Raw genomic sequence first — 18,461 nt, 5'->3', positions numbered from 1 at the left:
GCCGCCATTAGCACGCATGACAGTGCAATCCTATGTATCTACTCAGAAGCAAGTCCCGTTGAGTTAAATGCTGCTTACTCCCAGGTAAATGTCTGGACGATCGCAGTCTTTCTTCTCTCTCTTCCCACAGGGATGACCTGTGCCAGACCGTTGGAGCGCCGCCCGCAACGCCTTGAGGTTTTCTTGTTCTTGAGTCTACATTCGCGATATGTTCGGGGCTTTTTCCGAATATAAAATTAGAGTGGCATTTCCACTGCCCAATAGCAGTTCAGGGGGAAAGCTCTCCTCTGATTGGTTAGAGTCATCGTCCGAAAGGCGGGCTTCCCGCTCGCTCAAACCGGAGGCGCCAAGAAGAGGCCCGTCGCCCGTTAGGCCCGTCGCCATGGAGACGCTGCTCTCGCACGCCGAGCAGCTGCCCAGCCTTTTGGCGGCGTCCCGCTCGGGGCTGGTGCGAGGCTGGGACCCGGCGACCCTGACGCGAGCTCTGAGCTGGGGCCGCTTCTTCCAGCGGCTCCACAGGCGCCTCCATGCCCAGCCCGGCCTCCGGGCCGCTTTGGAGCGCCGCCTAAGCCGGGGAGGCCTGCTGGGCCTCGGCCGCTTGAGGCGCTGCCCAGAGCTGCTGGGCTTGGCGCTGCTGGAGAACCGGGCGCTGCCCGCCGCCGCCCGCCGCCGCCTCTTGCGTGACCTCTTGCTCCCGGGTGGCGGAGGGGAGGAGCCCTTCGCCCACCTCCTGGCGAGGCGCAGGGCCGCCTGCCAGCTTCTCCTTGCCCGTTTGGCGCCTCCTCCCGAGACGTCGTGCGCCGCCGGGCAGCGGGACGCGCCACCGGTGAGAGCCCAGGCTCAGCTGCTCCTGACGCGGCTGCGGGAGGAAGGCGATGGCGAAGGCCGCGGCGCCTCTTCCTCCGCCCTCCTGGACCAGCTGCCCCGCGGCCCCGCGCTCTACAGGGCAGTGGGGGCGGCGCTGCTGGAGCCTGGCGCGGAGGTGGAAGCCAAGGCCGCGCTGCTCCCTTGGCTGCTGGTGGGAGACCCGGCTCGCTTGGCTACTTTCTGCCGCCTCCTGCCCGCCCCACGGATGGCCTCGCTTTGCGGCCGTCACCCTGAACTGCGTGCCCCCTATTTGAATCACCTATCCGCTTGGGGAAGCCGCCTCACATACGACCCCCTGCACGGGGAGTGGAGAACCAGCGGCCTGGAAGAGGGCGAAGTACCTTGGCAAGAAATACGTGAACGCGTCAGCTGCCTCTGCCAGGAGCCGGAGCCTCTTGGCAGCGCGGTACGGACCCAGATGAGACGCTTGAAAGCCCAGGATGGGGACTTTGAAGTCCGAGGCCTGAGCGTTTGGACTGACCTCCTGATGGACTTGGAGGCATCTGCTTCAGCAAAGAAACCCGGGAGAGTTCTCCCTACACCTCTTCGCTGTGAGGATTGAGCCAAAGCATTTGGAAATCTAGAACTGAAAACAAATATCTGCAATCCCTTTGATCATGTTACATTTGCAGTTACTACCTTAAGGTAGAATGGCAGGGTTCCCAGTGTCTAACTCTTTCTAAATTGAGAATAATTCAGGGTGCAATCCTATGCATGTTTAGACAGAGAAAAGGCCAATACTATTAACTCCTAACATTCCCCAGCCAGTGCTGCCTGGGGAATGCTGGGAGTTGTAGAAACTTTTTCTGTCTCAACATGCATAGGATTGTACTCTTAGGTTTTTACTCCTGAGAGGTAGATGGGACTATGCTGCATTGTAGATTCTCTCCGCCCCCAAGTGTGGTTTGTCTTCCTCTATTTGCCCAACAGCTACTACAGTGTCTTCATTGGACCCTTATTATAAAACAAGAAATTGTTCCATAAGAATGTAAAAACAAAATAAATCCTAATGTAAAGCTACTGGTTGTACCTTTTGTATGTTCAAAGCTATATGTTGAAAATCAAGGTATCGCGGATGCAGTACTGGTGTTTTGAGTATCTCAACTGGGACCAACCAAAATGTCACAAACTAGCAACGAATGTCAGAAATTAGGGAGAATTCAAAAGCTTGGTCACTTCTTTATTAGGACCAACCAGCCTGAGCATGGATTTTTGAATTTTCTTAATTGACCAATATATTCTATACTTGTGTATCTCCTTAATGTATGTTAGTCAGCAGGATATATCCAAAAGATAGATGAAGAATTGAATTCTGGGTTCTGGGACTGCTTTCATTTGGTGCAGCTGTAAATTGCACCCACAATATCTGTTAACTAGGTATTTAAAAATCGTTGTTGTTCAGTCGTGTCCGACTCTTCGTGACCCCATGGACCATAGCACACCAGGCCTTCCTGTCCTGCGCTCTCTCCCGGAGTGTGCTCAAGTTCATATTCATTGCATCGGTGATGCTATCTAGCCATCTCATCCTCTGCCGTCCCCTTCTCCTTTTGCCTTCAGTCTTTCCCAACATCAGGGTCTTTTCCAGAGAGTTTTCTCTTCGCATTAGGTGGCCAAAATATCTGAGCTTCAGCTTCAGTATCTGTCCTTGCAATGAGCACTCAGGGTTAATTTCCTTTAGGATGGACTGATTGGACCTCCTTGCAGTCCAGGGGACTCATAAGAGTCTTCTCCAGCACCACAGTTCGAAAGCATCAATTCTTGGGCGCTCAGCCTTTCTTATAGTCCAGCTCTCACAGCCATACATTACTACTGGGAAAACCATAGCTTTGATTAGACGGACCTTTGTCGGCAAGGTGATGTCTCTGCTTCTTACTATGCTGTCTAGGTTGGCCATAGCTTTCCTCCCAAGGAGCAAGCGTCTTTTAATTTCATGGCTACAGTCACCGTCTGCGGTGCCCAAGAAAATAAAATCTGTCACAGCTTCCATTTCTTCCCCTTCTATACGCCAGGAAGTGATGGGGCCAGATGCCATGATCTTCGTTTATTTAATGTTGAGTTTCAAACCAGCTTTTGCACTCCCCTTTTTCACCCTCAACAAGAGGCTCTTTAGATCCTCTTCGCTTTCTGCCATTAGGGTGGTATCATCTGCATATCGGAGGTTGTTGATAATTCTCCCGGCAGTCTTAATTCCGACCTCTGATTCATCCAACCCGGCGTTTCTCATGATGTACTCTGCATTTAAGTTAAATAAGCAGGGTGACAATATGCAGCCTTGTCATACTCCTTTCCCAATTTTGAACCAATCGGTTGTTCCATGTCTGGTTCTTACTGTTGCTTCTTGACCCTTGTACAGGTTTCTCAGGAGACAGGTAAGGTGGTCTGGTACTCCCATCTCTTTCAGAATTTGCCACAGTTTGTTTTGATCCACACAATCAAAGGCTTTAGCATAGTCAATGAAGCAGAAATAGATGTTTTTCTGGAATTCCCTTGCTTTCTCCATGATGCAGCGAATGTTGGCGATTTGATCTCTAGTTCCTCTGCCTCTTCGAAACCCAGCTTGTACTTCCGGTAGTTCTTGATTCGCATACTGCTGAAGCCTAGCTTGTAGGATTTTGAGCATAACCTTGCTGGCATGTGAAATGAGCGCAATTGTGCGGTAGTTTGAACACTCTGGCGTTGCCCTTCTTTGGAATTGGAAAGTAAACTGACCTTTTCCACTCTTGTGGCCACTGTTGAGTGTTCCAAATGTGTTGGCATATTGAGTGCAGCACTTTAACAGCATCATCTTTTAGGATTTTAAATAGCTCAGCTGGAATATTGTCATCTCCGCTAGCTTTGTTGTTACTAATGCTTCCTAAGGCCCACTTGACTTCACTCTCGAGGATGTCCGGCTCAAGTTCAGTGACCACACTATCATGGCTGTCAGAGACATTAAGATCTTTCCTGTATAGTTCTTCTGTGTATTCTTTCCACCTCTTCTTAATCTCATCTGCTTCTGTTAGGTCCCTGCCTTCTTTGTCCTTTATCATGCCCGTCTTTGCACAAAACGTTCCCTTGAGATCTCCAATTTTCTTGAAGAGATCTCTAGTCTTTCCCATTCTATTGTTTTCTTTGATTTCTTTGCACTGTTCATTTAAGAAGGCCTTCTTGTCTCTCCTTGCAATTCTCTGGAACTCTGCATTCAGTTGGATATATCTTCCCCTTTCTCCCTTGCTTTTCGCTTCCCTTCTTTCCTCAGCTACTTGTAAAGCTTTATCAGACAGCCACTTGGCTTTCTTGCATTTCTTTTTCTTTGGGATGGATTGAGTTGCTGCCTCCTGAACAATGTTACGGACCTCCATCCATAGTTCCTCAGGCACTCTGTCTATCAGGTCTAATCCTTTAAATCTGTTCCTCACCTCCACTGTAAATTCAGAAGGGATATGATTTAGGTCATACCTGAATGGTTTAGTGGTTTTCCCTATGTTCTTCAATTTCAGCCGAAATTTTGCAAGAAGAAGCTCATGATCTGAGCCACAGTCAGCTCCAGGTTTTGTTTTTACTGACTGTATAGAGCTTCTCCATCTTTGGCTGCAAAGGACATAATCAATCTGATTTCGATATTGACCATCTGGTGATGTCCATGTGTAGAGTCGCCTCTTGTGCTGTTGGAAAAGAGTGTTTGCTATGATCAGCATGTTCTCTTGGCAAAACTCTATTAGCTTTTGTCCTGCTTCATTTTGTACACCAAGGCAAAGCCATGCCTGCCTGTTATCCCCGTGATTTCTTGACTTCCTACTTTGGCATTCCAATCCCCTATGATGAAGAGGACATCTTTTTTTGGTGTTAGTTCTAGAAGGTGTTGTAGGTCTTCATAGAACCGATCAACCTCAGCTTCTTCGGCATCAGTGGTTGGGGCATAGACTTGAATTACTGTGATGTTGAATGGTTTGCCTTGGATTCATACTGAGATCATTCTATCGTTTTTAAGATTGTACCCCAGTACTGCTTTTCCCACCCTTTTGTTGACTATGAGTGCTACTCCATTTCTTCTAAGGGATTCTTGCCCACAGTAGTAGATATGATGGTCACCTGAATTAAATTCGCCCATGCCTGTCCATTTTAGTTCACTGATTCCCAAGATGTCGATGTTCAGTCTTGCCTTCTCATGTTTGACCACCTCCAGCTTACCTTGATTCATTGATCTTACATTCCAGGTTCCTAAACAATATCGTTCTTTACAGCATCGGATTTTCTTTTCACCACCAGACACATCCACAGCTGAGTGTCCTTTCGGCTTTGGCCCAGCCGCTTCACTCTTTCTGGCGCTACTTGGAAATACCCTCTGCTCTTCCCCAGTAGTATATTGGACACCTTCCGACCTGAGGGGCTCATCTTCCGGCGTCATCTCTTTTAGCCTTGTGATACGTTCCATGGGGTTTTCTTGGCAAGAATACTGGAGTGGGTTGCCATTTCCTTCTCCGGTGGACCACATTTTGGCAGAACTCTCTGCCATGACATGTCCGTCTTGGGTGGCCCTGCACGGCATAGCTTATGGCTTCACTGAGTTACGCAAGCCCCTTCGCCACAACAAGGCAATGATCCATGAAGGGGTTGTTATTGTTACTTCTAGTAAAATAGCATGAGATTTGCAATTGCAGTGTTGGATGATAATCCTTTTTTTCATGGGCTGACCAGCAGATATTTCTGGCTTGTGTGGTTCTCCTGTGTAAAACTACGTTGTTCCTCATTGTGTCTTTATTAAAATACTTGCTAACAGATGCAGTGGTATTACCTAATAACACTTATTCTTTATTTTTAAAAAGCTTCTACCTTGCCTTTCCTCAAAGAGAAATACAGTGCAAAGAGGTCAGGCCTTTTTTTTACACACATTCTTGCTGTACACAGGAAATCATCTTAAAATTGGTCACTTCAGTCATTTTCAAACCACAGCTCTCAATGGACAATCTTTTTGCTGTATGAGCTGTTCTGTGAACTGTGGCCCAGTTCATATGTAATACCAAGCCATGGTTTTAAACTATGAGAACAACCTTGGAAGGAGCCTTTGGCTCTCACACTGTGTTCTTGTGTGCTCCACTTAGTTTCTGGTACTTGGTAAATCATAATTTGCTGTGACATACGATCTAGAAAACACTGCTCTGTGCTTTTCTTGCAGCAAGCCAAGATCAAGCCCAAAGATGGACTTGGGCTGCAATGCTATATGTATGCTTGCATGACAGTCAATTCCATTTAACACAGGGGGCTTACTTCTGAGTGAATATGCATATGTTTGGTCTGCTGGGTTCACATCATAATGCTCCAGTATAGCTGATGTTTCACACTAGATCTGCACAGCAATCCTAAGCAGGTTTACTTAAAAGTAAGTTCCATCAAGTTTAATGGCACTCATAGTGCAATTTGAGACATATCTACTCAGAAGTAAGTCCCCCTAAGTCCAGTGAGTTTTCCTCCCACGTAACTGGGTATCAGATTGCAGCCTTGGGGCGCAATCCTAACTAGATAAGTGGCTGCCTCCTCTGAACTCTGAGGAGATTGCCTATCCAAAGCAAGGCAGGAGAGGCACAGGGGTGGGGATTGTCGTCCCCCCCCCCATGCCTCTCCTGCCTTGCTGTCTAGTGGTGGGGGCCCGACCAGGAAAGGAAGCTGCTGTAGGACACATTAGATGTGTCATGGGTGCAGCTCTGCTGTCCCTGCCCCAGAACGATCCCCTTTTCAGTTGCTTCTCTGCGCTGCCTCCAAGGCAGCGCAGACTAGAGGGGCAGTTGGTTTTCCAGGAACCCACCCAGAAAAGAGCATATCCTATGGCCTGCCAGACATTGTCTAGCGGCCATAGGATTGCTCTCTTAGTCCCTGGTAAATATGTTTAGGATTGCAGCCTTGGAGCCTCTTGTGGAGTCTAATATTGGCATCTAATGCCTGGTTAAAGTTGTGACAATTTAAAGCTCTATTTTAGAGTTTAGCCTATTTGTTTTCACTTGCCAAAAATGTAGACATATATCTTGTTTTTTCTGTTGCCAACTTAATTCCTCTGTGTTCTGCAAATGGTGTTGTCCGGTTTAGTGCTCTTGTGAAGAAATCTCATTGTACAATTTTAGCTATGTAACCTTTCCACAGTGCTACTGCTGATGCCATCAGAAGGAGAAGAAATAGTAGTCAGGCACCTGCCATGCCAGATGTATCTCCAGTTGAGAACCCCCCTCTCTCCTTCCAGTTACCAATGGCATTATTGAGGCCACCAGAGGGAGAGGAAGCAGCAACTCTTCCACTGTTCATAAATCCAGCTCCATGACCTGCTGAATTACTGCTTGCTGAACGTTGTAGCTAAGAATGTACTACTTGAGTTTGTTTTTTTCTTCTTTCCCAATCCTTTCCCCTTTTGTGTTGCGTCTTTCAGATTGCAAGCCAAGCCTGCAGGCAAGGACTATCTTATTTTGCACATTGCTCTGGGATCCTCTCTGGCTGAAGAGCAAGGTAAAAATGCTTTCAGTAAATGTATCAATACACAAAAATAAGAATATAATAGAATAGTTTTCTAGCCTAGAGTGCTGAATGTTAGAACATAAAGTACAAGCCTATTAATATTTACTCAAGTCCCACTAATTTCAGTAGCACTTGTTCCCAGGTAAGTGTGCATAGGAGTGTAGCCTAAACATTTTAATGCATTGTGCCCTAACCCAACCCCCCCCCCCCCCGGTATAAAACCTTTTCAGAAATTTGTATTGGAAGCAAGTTGAAAAATAATTCCACCACTTACTTCCACAAACAGTTATGTATGGGGTGTGTGTAAAATACATGTGCATGCCTTTTATATGTTAGTAAATTCATTAATTTCTTATTAATGTAAATAGTTTAGGTAGAAACAATTGATTTCTCTTAGGCTTTAATTGGACATGATCAATTTTGAATCACAAGTGGAACAACAAGGTCATTCATCAGCTGCTTAATGTTGTAATGGGCTATGCTTGCCCTTTCAGCTGAGAAAAGATGGAATGCCCTAAGGGAATGAGATTTAAATCATTATGCTGCTGACAATTAAATGTGTGTACTGCTGTCTGTTACAGCCTCATTATTCTTAATACTAGGGTGAAAGCTGCTGAGTTCAGAGGGGGTTCTATAATATGTTACGAGAGCTTTGTAATTTTATCCTCTGTGCTCTTAGAACCTGAATCTCTCCAATGTTCATTATATAACAACTATAAGGAAGATGAACAACAAATTTATGATAGATAGATAGATAGATAGATATAAATAAACACACAAACAAACTTGGGTGTAAACTGATGGCTAGAGCTGGCTCAGTTTTATGGAACAATATGCAGTTTGAACTCTTTATGTATACATGTATCTGTACCTTACACAGAAATATAAGTAATATCTAGTGTAGCTAGAAAATGTATCTGCACAAAATGTCTACACTGTAGATAAATATATCACTATGGAAAAAAGTGGGCATTTTCCCACTGCATGACAGTGAGTGGAGAGAAACAAGGAAGTTCCTTCTCTGCAAGCAGAGTCAAGCACAAATTATTTTTATTGGTAGGAGACTTTCTCTTTACCAGATCCTTTCCCTCCTTTGAATCAGAAAAAAAGACTGAAAAAGCAAAACAGTGATTTGTTTTTATTTTATCTATTTGTATTTTGTGTTTTATTGTTCACTGCTCCATTATCTCTTGAAGGGAGCAGTTTATAATTTTTTAAATAAAGAAGGGTGCAATCCTATGGCCGCTAGTCAGTGGCTAGACTGCCATAGGATAGGTCGGTTTCTGGGAACTGACCTTGGAGCCCATGCTCTGAGGTCGGTTCCCTGAGAACCGTCCTCTACCCCCTCCTGCACCACCTCATAGGCAGCATAGAACGGCCCTGCACTCCACACTTGGAAGAGGAGCGAGGAGCAGCAAAATGGGGCGTTCCTGGGGGCATGCAGAAGTGCCGATCCGGCGTTTCCTGTGCATCATCCAGTGCCCCCCCCCCCCGCCACCCCTGCTCCGACTTCCCATGGCTAGACAGCCAAAATAGGCTGTCTAGCCGCAACTGCAGAGCAGCTGAAGCGTGGAGGAGACGATCCCCTCCGCGCTTCTCCTGACCTGCATTGGATAGGCAGTCACCTCCAAGTTCGGAGGTGGCTGCCTATCCAGATAGGATTGTGCCCTGAATCTCTTTAGCAGTCTATGTTCCTAACTTTTCTGCCCCTCCCCACTCTTCTGCTTGTGAGCCTTATGAATCTCTCCCTTGGACTGTGGTCACTGTTAACTGGCCAAACCACCATGAAATAAGTTGCTTTGCATACAACTGGCATAGTGCACGCTACTTATTTATTTCTAACTGAAGTGCCTAAAATCTACTAGGTGTGGTACAAAAATAAAATGCAATCTGTGCCAGCAGGCCTACAATCTAAATAAAACCAGACATGGGAGTGTGCAGAAAGCAGAGAGGAATGGAGAAGAACACATTGCCAATAGTTTAAAATAACCAGAAAAAGGGTAGCAAAAATAACATTGAAATGTTACAAGCAGTATTCCTGTGAGGCAGCAGAGGAATTGCGAGACTGTTCACCGTTGTGTTTTGGAAACAGAACCAAGTCAATCAAAACTCACATTTCATCTCAAAAGTTTCTCTTTGATAAGCCCGTAGAAATCAGAGATGTTCCTGTGCACCATCAAAATCTCTACAGGCAGCTGAGGACAGTCTTTTGTTCATCCAGTCCAAACAGTGGGAGAGTGGTGTGTGTGAGAGACCCATTCTTGATGGTTATGCCCCAATCTTGAAGTGCTCTCTTTTTCTAATAGTTTTCCATTGCCTGAATTTGCTTATTTCTAAGACACAGTGATTGGAGAAAAGATTTCCTGGCCTAGGAATTGTTCTAGTATACATAACATTTTTAGAACTTCTGTCCTTATAGCATGTAATGATGACAAACAATTTTTAAATGTTATATCTACTCTGAGCAACTGTGTCTCTATAACTTAGGAGTGGGCTACTTGTGGCCCTCCAGATGTTTTGGCCTATAACTGCCTCACGGTTGGCTATGCTGGCTAGGGCTGATGAAAGTTGTAGGCTAAAACATCTGGAGGGCCACAAGTTGTCCACCCCTGCAAGGATAAGGCAGGGTTAAAGCAAATAACTGAATGAAAGACTATAGAAGCATCCTTTTATTCTCCAGTCCTATGCCTGGGAGTAAGTCCCACTGACTATACCTGTGTATAGGATTGCTCTGTAAGGCTTCAACTGTACTGTAACCCAGTGTTTCTCCTTTCTGTGGCAAAGACTGGCATTACTTCTCCAGGGCAAAAAGAAACACAATGTCATTCTGTGCCTATAGTATTAGAAAAAAGGTAATTGACACCGACCAGTTTGTTGTTAGAATTATGAATCAGATTTATGTTTAGCAATGGCCAATTTGCTGGAAGAACATGAAGTATCTTGCAAGTCAGCAGAGATAGGGCTGCATCTGGATTTACTATAATAACCAAAGCAAATGGCAAGCATGCTCCTTTTACTAATTGCAAGAGGAGGGACACACTGAGCCATGTACACCACACGAGCAAATTGGTCCCAGTAGTATCTGTTATTTTACTCTGTCATTATAGCCTCTAGCAAAGTCACTATATTTGAGCGGAGCATGGTATCTGCAACCTATTAAAGATGCTGTACCCTTATTTTATAGTTTAGTTCCATGAATAGATGTCTCCAGCAGAAGATCATTTACTGCAGAAACTTCAGAACATAGAATTGTTTTACGTGCAATTACTTTTGGTTTATGAGCCAGCTGTTGGGTGGGGGTGGGGGGAGAGAAATGATTAGAGAAATGTGGTTGTGTTTTTTTACATTAACCTTTCAGTTCATCCTATACAGCTTGCTCTTTCAGCACCAAAAGGAATTGAATTTAGATTTACAATGTGTAATCTATTAATATATGTGCAGAGCATAATCTCCTAATGCTTGCACAGATTTCTAGTTGTGTGCGATGGCTTTAAAAATCTTGGCTTTTCATGGTAGTGTAGTATTAAACCCTTTATTTATGTGAGGTCTGACCAACCACTGCAAAGCAATTTAAATCTAAGGGGTTTCCCCCCCAGCTCCTCCCTTGTTATGATGGATTGATGTGAAAAGCACACCAAGCCACAAGTCTTTTCCTTAAAATATTTTAATTTAATATCTCAGTGAACCATGTGCCATGGGCTATGCATACTTTAGCTTAAGGATGATGTGTGACATGGCAAAGTTACAACCCCACTAATTTATTCATTTACCAGGGGTGGGCAGCTTGTGGTTCTCCAGATGTTGTCAGATTGCAAGTCCCATTAGCCCTAGCCATCATAGGCAATGATAAAGGTGGGAGTTGATGGGAGTTGCAATTCAACAGCTTGTGGGCAACATTCAACAAGTTGCCCACTCCTGATCTTCAAGTCTAAAAACACTGAAGCCCTAAACCTGAGGCTCACGTCATCTGTGGGTCAGCTGTCAGGGGCTGCATGGCAGTGGTGGGTGGAGCAGGAGGCTAAAATGGATGGGGCTGGAGATAAAAATGGGTGTGGCCACAGTAATGATTTTAACCTTGGTTCAGCAAGCTTGCATTCTGTGTCTGCTGGGTGTGGCCTTCACCTCCCTTTTTTTCAGGGAGGCCATTGAGAGTGATCTCACAAGACAAAAATGGGAGTGATGGGAATAGGCAGGTGACATCTGCCAGGAAGAGGTGATGTGACAGCTTAAGACACACTGCCAGGTGAAACAAAACCTGTTTTTTATGACTGTATCTGATGCCCCCACCCCCACTTGCATCTCTCCATCATTCTTGGTCCCCCAATAGTGACAACCTTTCTCCCTCTGAGCTAGCTGCCTCTTCCCTGATGGTCCCCAGCAGCCCTCACTGTTCATTTTTGACTTGAGCAGGACTGAGCAGGACTTCAGCAAGCTTCCTGAGGCTTGAACAGTGATGGGCTCAGCAGAACGGGGTGGGCCGCTTGGAGGAGCCCTTCTGAAAATGCCCGAGTGCTGCAGAGAGTGTGAGAGAGAGAATGTTTCCCAAGTAGGAGTGGCAAGGCACAAGAGCGTGCGGGTGGAGAAGTAGAGCCATGGACCAGTGGAGCCGCACGAGGACAGTAAACAGCAGTAAGTTACCCAGGAACAACAGTAAACTGTAATCGGCAGCAGGGCACAGGAAAAGGGGCAGATTGCGGGTAGAGCAGAGGCAAGGGACTGAGACTTTGGAGGCAAGGTGAGCAGGCTGGATTGGCACATACAGGACAGCAGTTTCCCACCCCTGTCCTAAACGATCTCTGTAGAGACTCCAGATGCAATTGACCATACAAAGTGACAGTATAAATGACAGTATAAAAGTCCCCCACAGGAGACGGGCTATATCTCATGGGTAGAGCACACACTTTGCTTGCAAAAGGTCCCCAGTTCAGTCCCTGGCATCTCCAAGCAGGGTTGGGAAGACTCCTGTCTGGATCTGGTGAATCACTGCCAATCACTGCCAAGTGATAATATTGAACTCAATCCAGGGAGGACAACCTGTGACCCTAGGGGCTGCATGTGACCCTTAGCTTAATTTCATGGGGCCCTCAAAAGCCCTCTGGATGCAATCAGTTCAGACCTCTGGCAAGAGTAATCATTCCCTTCCCTAGTGGTATGCTGGGTGGGAAGGAGGAGGGAGAGAGAGAGAAAAGAGGGTGGCAGAAAGAGAGAGAAAGGGGGTGAACATTTTTGGCTTAGGCCCTGGCAACCACTCACTTTGGCCCTGACGTTACGTGTGAGAGGATGTTGCCCTCAGCGGAAAAAAGGTTGCTCACCCCTAAGCTACATAGTCCAGTGGTCTGATTTGGCATATGGCAGCTTCCTGTGTTCCTGTACTGATGATAATACTTACTGTCAGGTATAGTACTTCCCAGATATTTCATGAAAGTATACACCAACACTGTTGTGGCATTGTAATTGCCCCACTTGTGTCATCCTCATTACCAGATGATTCTTTTTTTATAAAATACAAACTGCAGGTACTGTGGTAGCCCACCTCCCATTACTAAGTGCCTCCAAGCAACGTTTGCAGCATGATCTTCTGTACACAACCCAAATGTCCACAATAAAGGTCAAATTTTTAAAAACTTGCTAGGCCCAGGGAATCACTGAATTTAGCAAACACCAGAGCAGCCATGATGCACTAACATGGATGACAGCAATGAAAAAGTCCAGCTCTTGGCAAGGTTACTGAGACAGTGATAGCCACTGTTGTGAGGCAGGTTTATGAGAAGAATGGGGAAAACAAACTGCCCAATAATAAGCTGAGAAGAATGTTGTCAGGTAGATGGAGACACCGCAACATACTTGGTTTTGTTTTGAGAAGAGGATATTATGAGATGTGATTATGTGACATGCATGACAATAAATACGTTGTAGGGATTCCAGTTACATTTCCCCCTGGGAAATTGATTCTGTTCATATATGAAGGGTGGAGAAATTCTAGTGTACAGTTCTGGGCTCAACTCCAATTGATGTAAAGGTCTGGTCCCAATTCTGGTCACTTTCAAGTCATTTCCTTGTCACCTCTTCTCCATTTTTGAGACTAGTGAGACACAAGCCCTATTTGGGCATTCTTAAAGTAGCTTACCTGCACACGCGAGCAGGAAGCAGGGCTGTGCCATGCAACCCCTTCCCCAACATTACTCATGATGCTTTTAAATTAGATGGGCTAGAGCGGACACGGACACACCCAGACACGCACATACACACGGACACACCCAGACACGCACATACACACGGACACACCCAGACACGCACCTTATATACATACATACATATATAATACTTTATTAGTAGTTGCTTGGTCAATTCTTTTTATTCATATTGCTGTCATTCTTTTATTCACATTGGACTGTCTTAATTATTATTGTTTGTTAGGCTGCAATCCAATACACACTTACTTAGGATTAAGTCCCAGTTGAACTCAATGGGACTTATTCATCTGGCTTTTGAATACACCTGCATAGAACTGTACTTCCAGTCACATTGCATTGCCTAACCTATTACACTGAACTTCTTCCCTTATGTTGTTGTGTAATCATTTAGGCCTACAGTATTCTCTATTGCTCCTTTCTTCATCATTGTATATCATTAAATGTTTAATTTGTTTGTTATGATCTTGAGTCTGTGATCCTTGTCCCTGTTCAGCTTAACCCACTGGCATGCAAATTCAAACCCACATTAACACGAAGGAGCTTGGGTGGCATGCATGTTGTTATCGACTTTGTTCTCACAACTCTGTGTCGAATGGACAGAATAGAGATGGGCAAGTTGTTTACTACTGGAAGTCATGATGTTGTCATCATCATGATGACACTTTCATTCCATTCCATTTCATTGATTTCATTTCTATTCTCCCCAATAGCCAAAGCACTCTGGGTTGCTCACAACAATTAAAACTCAAAATACAATGGAATAAAAACATAATATGAAATCTTTAACATACACAATGTTAAAACAATTTAAACCAGCTAAAAACAGTTAACAATACAATACCAGGCTCTGATAAAACAACTGACATTAAAAGCGCCATCATGTGCCATCAAATGCCTGGGAGAAGAGAAAAGTCTTAACATACCACTGAAAAGATAGCAATGTTGGCGCTCAGTGGGGAGAGCATTCCAGGATAAGGGGGCTACCACTGAGAAGGGCTTCTCTCTTGTTGCCATTTGCTGAGCCTCCCTCAGAGGAGGCACTTGGGGGAGGCTCTCAGATGTTGCTTGTAGTGATTCAAGCCTATCTCTGCATCCACGCAGCTGTCAGAAGTGCCCTAGCTGCCTCTTACAGTCCCCTCCAATAGCCAACTCCAGACACAGAAGACGAGGATTCTTTCCAAGGCTTTATTCCTTTATTAATGACTCTTACATAGGGATGTCAGAGAATTCCACGATGGATCTCGGTGAGGCTGAATGCAAGTGCATTCGGCCCCCCAAAATCCGTCGCGGAACGAAGCCCCTTCCCCCCAACCCACGAAAGGCGCGTGGGACAAAGTCCCCGCCGCCCCCAACCCACAAAAGGTGCGCAAAACGGAGCACTTACCTGCTCCTGTCCGCGCTGCTTTGCGAATAGCGGCCGTCCTGCAGCCGCCATTTGCTTCCTCTTCATAGTATTTCATATGTAAATACTTACGTAGCCTATCACAGCTAACGCAGGGATGCCATTTGCGTATGCTGGGTTTTTTTCCCCCTGCCGTGATAGGCTATGTAAATATTTACGTAGCCTATCATGGCTAAATACAGGGACGCAAATGGCAGTGGCTACGACAGCCGCCATTTGCGACCCTGCAGGGCTACCCAGCAGCCGGATGTCTGGCTGCAGGCAGCCGGAGCCGGCCGGCGGCTCCGCAGCTTGGCAGGATTCCGGGGGGGAGGACCAGATTGCCTCCCCCCGGTCAAGGATTCCAGGTGGAGGGACGAAGTGCCTCCCCCCCTCCCCAGAGGAAACAGAATGGAACGGAAAGTAAGTGTTCCGTCCATCCCTACTCTTACAGATACTAATCACTAGTGACTAAGCAAGAAACCGCAGTGGGGTAGATAGCAGAGTAGCCTACGCTCCAGGTAAGGCAGTTGGTCCCCGTTTGAAGGAGAAGTGCAGGAAGACTCTGAACTTATGGGCTATGGAGAGATCCTCTTACCCTTGGGTCCTTGGGACGCGACCGTGGTTTTAGCGCCAAACGAGCAGAGCACCTCCTTTCGGCGCCCTCCATCTGTTGCCGCTCCCTGCGTCCAGCAAGCCCCCCTCCAGTGCTCTCTCACTGCCAGGGTCACTATCTATCCCAGGAATGCTGGCAGGAGGAATCTCTGCCAGCTGCTGTGCTTGTGAGAGATGAGCGAGCTCCTCTCCCACGGATTGCTGTTCTTCCTCAGAATCAGAACTGCTCTGTGGCTCTCTGGGCTCAGTTTCCACCCTGACAGCAGCCTAGAAATGTCTTTTAAATGAAAGCTAGGACCCTTGGGTACTTTAAAAAGAGACTACACAAAATTATTGAGGTAGGGGAGAGCTGTATGTCGTAACATGGCTTTAAGTAGGACTAACGCTGGCTACAACCCAATGGTCCAAAAGACAAGAAAGAGCATTTGATGGTTTTCTTCTGCACTAGCCTGGAAACAAATGCTTTAATTATGACGGGCTGGAGATACCACTGTCATGGTTAGATATTTACTTCTAAATGTATAGATCCCTGTCCCCAGTCCAGCTGCTCTTGTCAGGGTGATAAGCCATGTTTAGATACAACCCCTGAGGCTTGTATCTAGGACCAACATGGCACACCCAAGGGCCAACAGGGAAAATTATTCTACTATCCTTTTCATCCTATTGGTTCACACAACATTCTTTCATACTGTACCTCAGCCTCCCCCAACCAGGTGCCCTAAATAAGTGGTGGACAAAACCCCTATCATGGCCATGCTGGCTGGGGATGATGGGGAGTTGTCATCTAACACATCTGGAAAGTTGGGGAAGGCTGCTGTATGTCCATAGGTGTTGCTGAAACTATTGTGAACCCCACAGAATTTGTGGGGCCAATCTCATGTTTCCACACCTCCTAGGCTTCTAATAATCTCTCTCGAACCTCTCCCATAAGGTCTGGCAGGGCTCAACCCGAAAGGTCCCATGTTTCAGAAGCATGTTTTACATAATTGAAAACTAAACTCATATCTCAATTTCTGTTTACTGCCTTGAGCCCAAGAATATTGTTCAGTGTTGTATGTGAAGTTATGGCAGGCTAGAACGATTTAGAGGAAAATTATTAGATACCTAATGCATATGCTTTATTAAAATTGGGGGAATCATGCACAGACCTGTAAATCTTATCTCACCCAGGCCCCCATTCCACCGGCTCACTTTTGTTGAAAAGTAATTAACTCTATATCACCATAGTAGAAAATAGTTGTTTTTCAACTACAATGAAATGTTTAAATCTGAAAGAGTTATGAGGCCCTGGGAATTAGTGGCACATTATGGTGGTGAACTAAAAAGGTGACCTGCCCTGAAGGAATATAGAGAAGTAATAATGTTCAGGTCTCATCTGTCAAAAACGTGTAGCAGACTTTTTCTTTTTACCCAAAGGCTGTCTCCATTCTTCGAATTCTGAAGGGATTAGAAATACCTAGCATAATTTATTTACAGCATCATTATTCTAAACCCGCAGATTATATTTCCCCACTGGCTAATTACACATTTATGTTCAGAACCGTTTATTTGGATTAAGCAAGTAACCTCATAATAGCTTTTCAAAAATCTAAAATGTACATATTAGGCTTTTACTGCATTTTCTAGGAAGTTGAAAGCATGTTGAAACACTCACTGCCTACCCCTATCTTCAACAATACATGGCAATATTAGAGAAAGAAACAGCCAATTTTACAATACGAAGTGGCAGCGTGTGTGTGTGTGTGTGTGTATATGTATGTATGTGTGTGTGTGTGTGTATATATATATATATATATATATATATATAAAAAAAAAATAAATAAAATTGGACATGCCTCTGTTAGACCAGAGCTAGGAGTTATAAGAGGCCAGAGGCTGTTGCTAAAAGCAGAAGCTCTGCACTTTCCCCCCTCATAATATCAAATAAGTAAAAGCGCTTGAAGTGACATTGTGCTTGGGCTTTCTTTATCTTGGCTTCACTTTGTTGGCTACCACTTGTGTGAAGTGCCATATCATCATGTCAAGCGTTAGCAGCACAATTCTATACAGCAGAAGTAAATTCCAAATACCCAAGCAAATGGGTATAGGATTGCAGCCTTAGTAAGTAGAACATTTTGGCCACAGAAAAAGAGCTGCTGTTTTTGGTGGAAGCCACATGTCTCCTGTAACATATTCATTCCACCCTTTAGTTCAGTTGTATTTTTGGCAATGCATAGTACAGAAGCTTAAGTCAATTCCAGACTGTCTCTTCCTTCTATATAAGATTCTGGTTTCTGGAATGGGGCAGGTCGGCAGAGCTGACTTTATTTATTTATATCTATATCTGTATACGGCCCAATAGCCGAAGCTTCTCACATAAAGAAGCCTTCTCCCTGCATGTATGCATTGTTCTGTGATGCCTTTTTTGGTAGTTGTATTTTAATAGTTTATATCTTTTGAGCTTGTGCCTGCCCTTGTTCAACTTCACAGGAGCAATCATCCAGCAAATGTCTTAAACTGGCAAACAGCAAAGCTAACTTGGCATTTGTCTTGTTTCTTAAATCCTTTACCAGCTGCTATTCCCCCTTTTCTGTATTGGACTAAACCAACACACAGAAAGGGGAACTATAATTAGTAAAGGGAAAAATGTTGAAAAGGGAAAGGAGGGGAACAGCCCCATTGGTTATCTCCATCTTCCCACCTCTGAAAGCCTATTCCAGGTATTCCCTGTGTTGGATGGAAACAATTTTGCAGTTGTTGTTGGGAAAAGAGGGTTGTGGGAGCATCAGGCCAAAGGCTGCAGAAGATTGTTTTTACTTTAAGCTGCTTGTGTGGAAAGATCCTTTGACACAAGAGGAGAGGATAAGAATCTTTTAAATCACTTGGAAGAACAGGATGATGTTGGTCCTTTTGACATATTTTTGAACTGAACATGATAGCGGTAT

At 45.2% G+C, this 18,461-nt stretch overlaps 1 protein-coding gene across 1 annotated transcript; it reads left to right on the top strand.

Annotated features, from left to right (window-relative positions):
* The first annotated feature begins 334 nt into the window (after positions 1-334).
* FANCF (FA complementation group F) lies at positions 335-1,880 on the top strand. The gene has a single exon (XM_084852389.1). It carries the CDS (start codon positions 383-385, stop codon positions 1,427-1,429), a length of 1,047 nt encoding a protein of 348 aa, XP_084708515.1. The 5' UTR covers positions 335-382; the 3' UTR covers positions 1,430-1,880.
* Positions 1,881-18,461: the final 16,581 nt, after the last annotated feature.

Source organism: Heloderma suspectum, chromosome 1, assembly GCF_057233095.1.
Source record: "Heloderma suspectum isolate Gila_16-S chromosome 1, 16-S_ref, whole genome shotgun sequence".
Classification (NCBI taxonomy): Eukaryota; Metazoa; Chordata; class Lepidosauria; order Squamata; family Helodermatidae; genus Heloderma; species Heloderma suspectum.
The sequence above is the reverse complement of the archived record's forward strand: the minus strand, read 5'-3'. Positions and strand labels throughout refer to the sequence as shown.

Excerpts from the sequence above, each read along its gene's own strand:
- FANCF (XM_084852389.1), top strand. The coding sequence starts at position 383 with ATGGAGACGCTGCTCTCGCACGCCGAGCAGCTGCCCAGCCTTTTGGCG.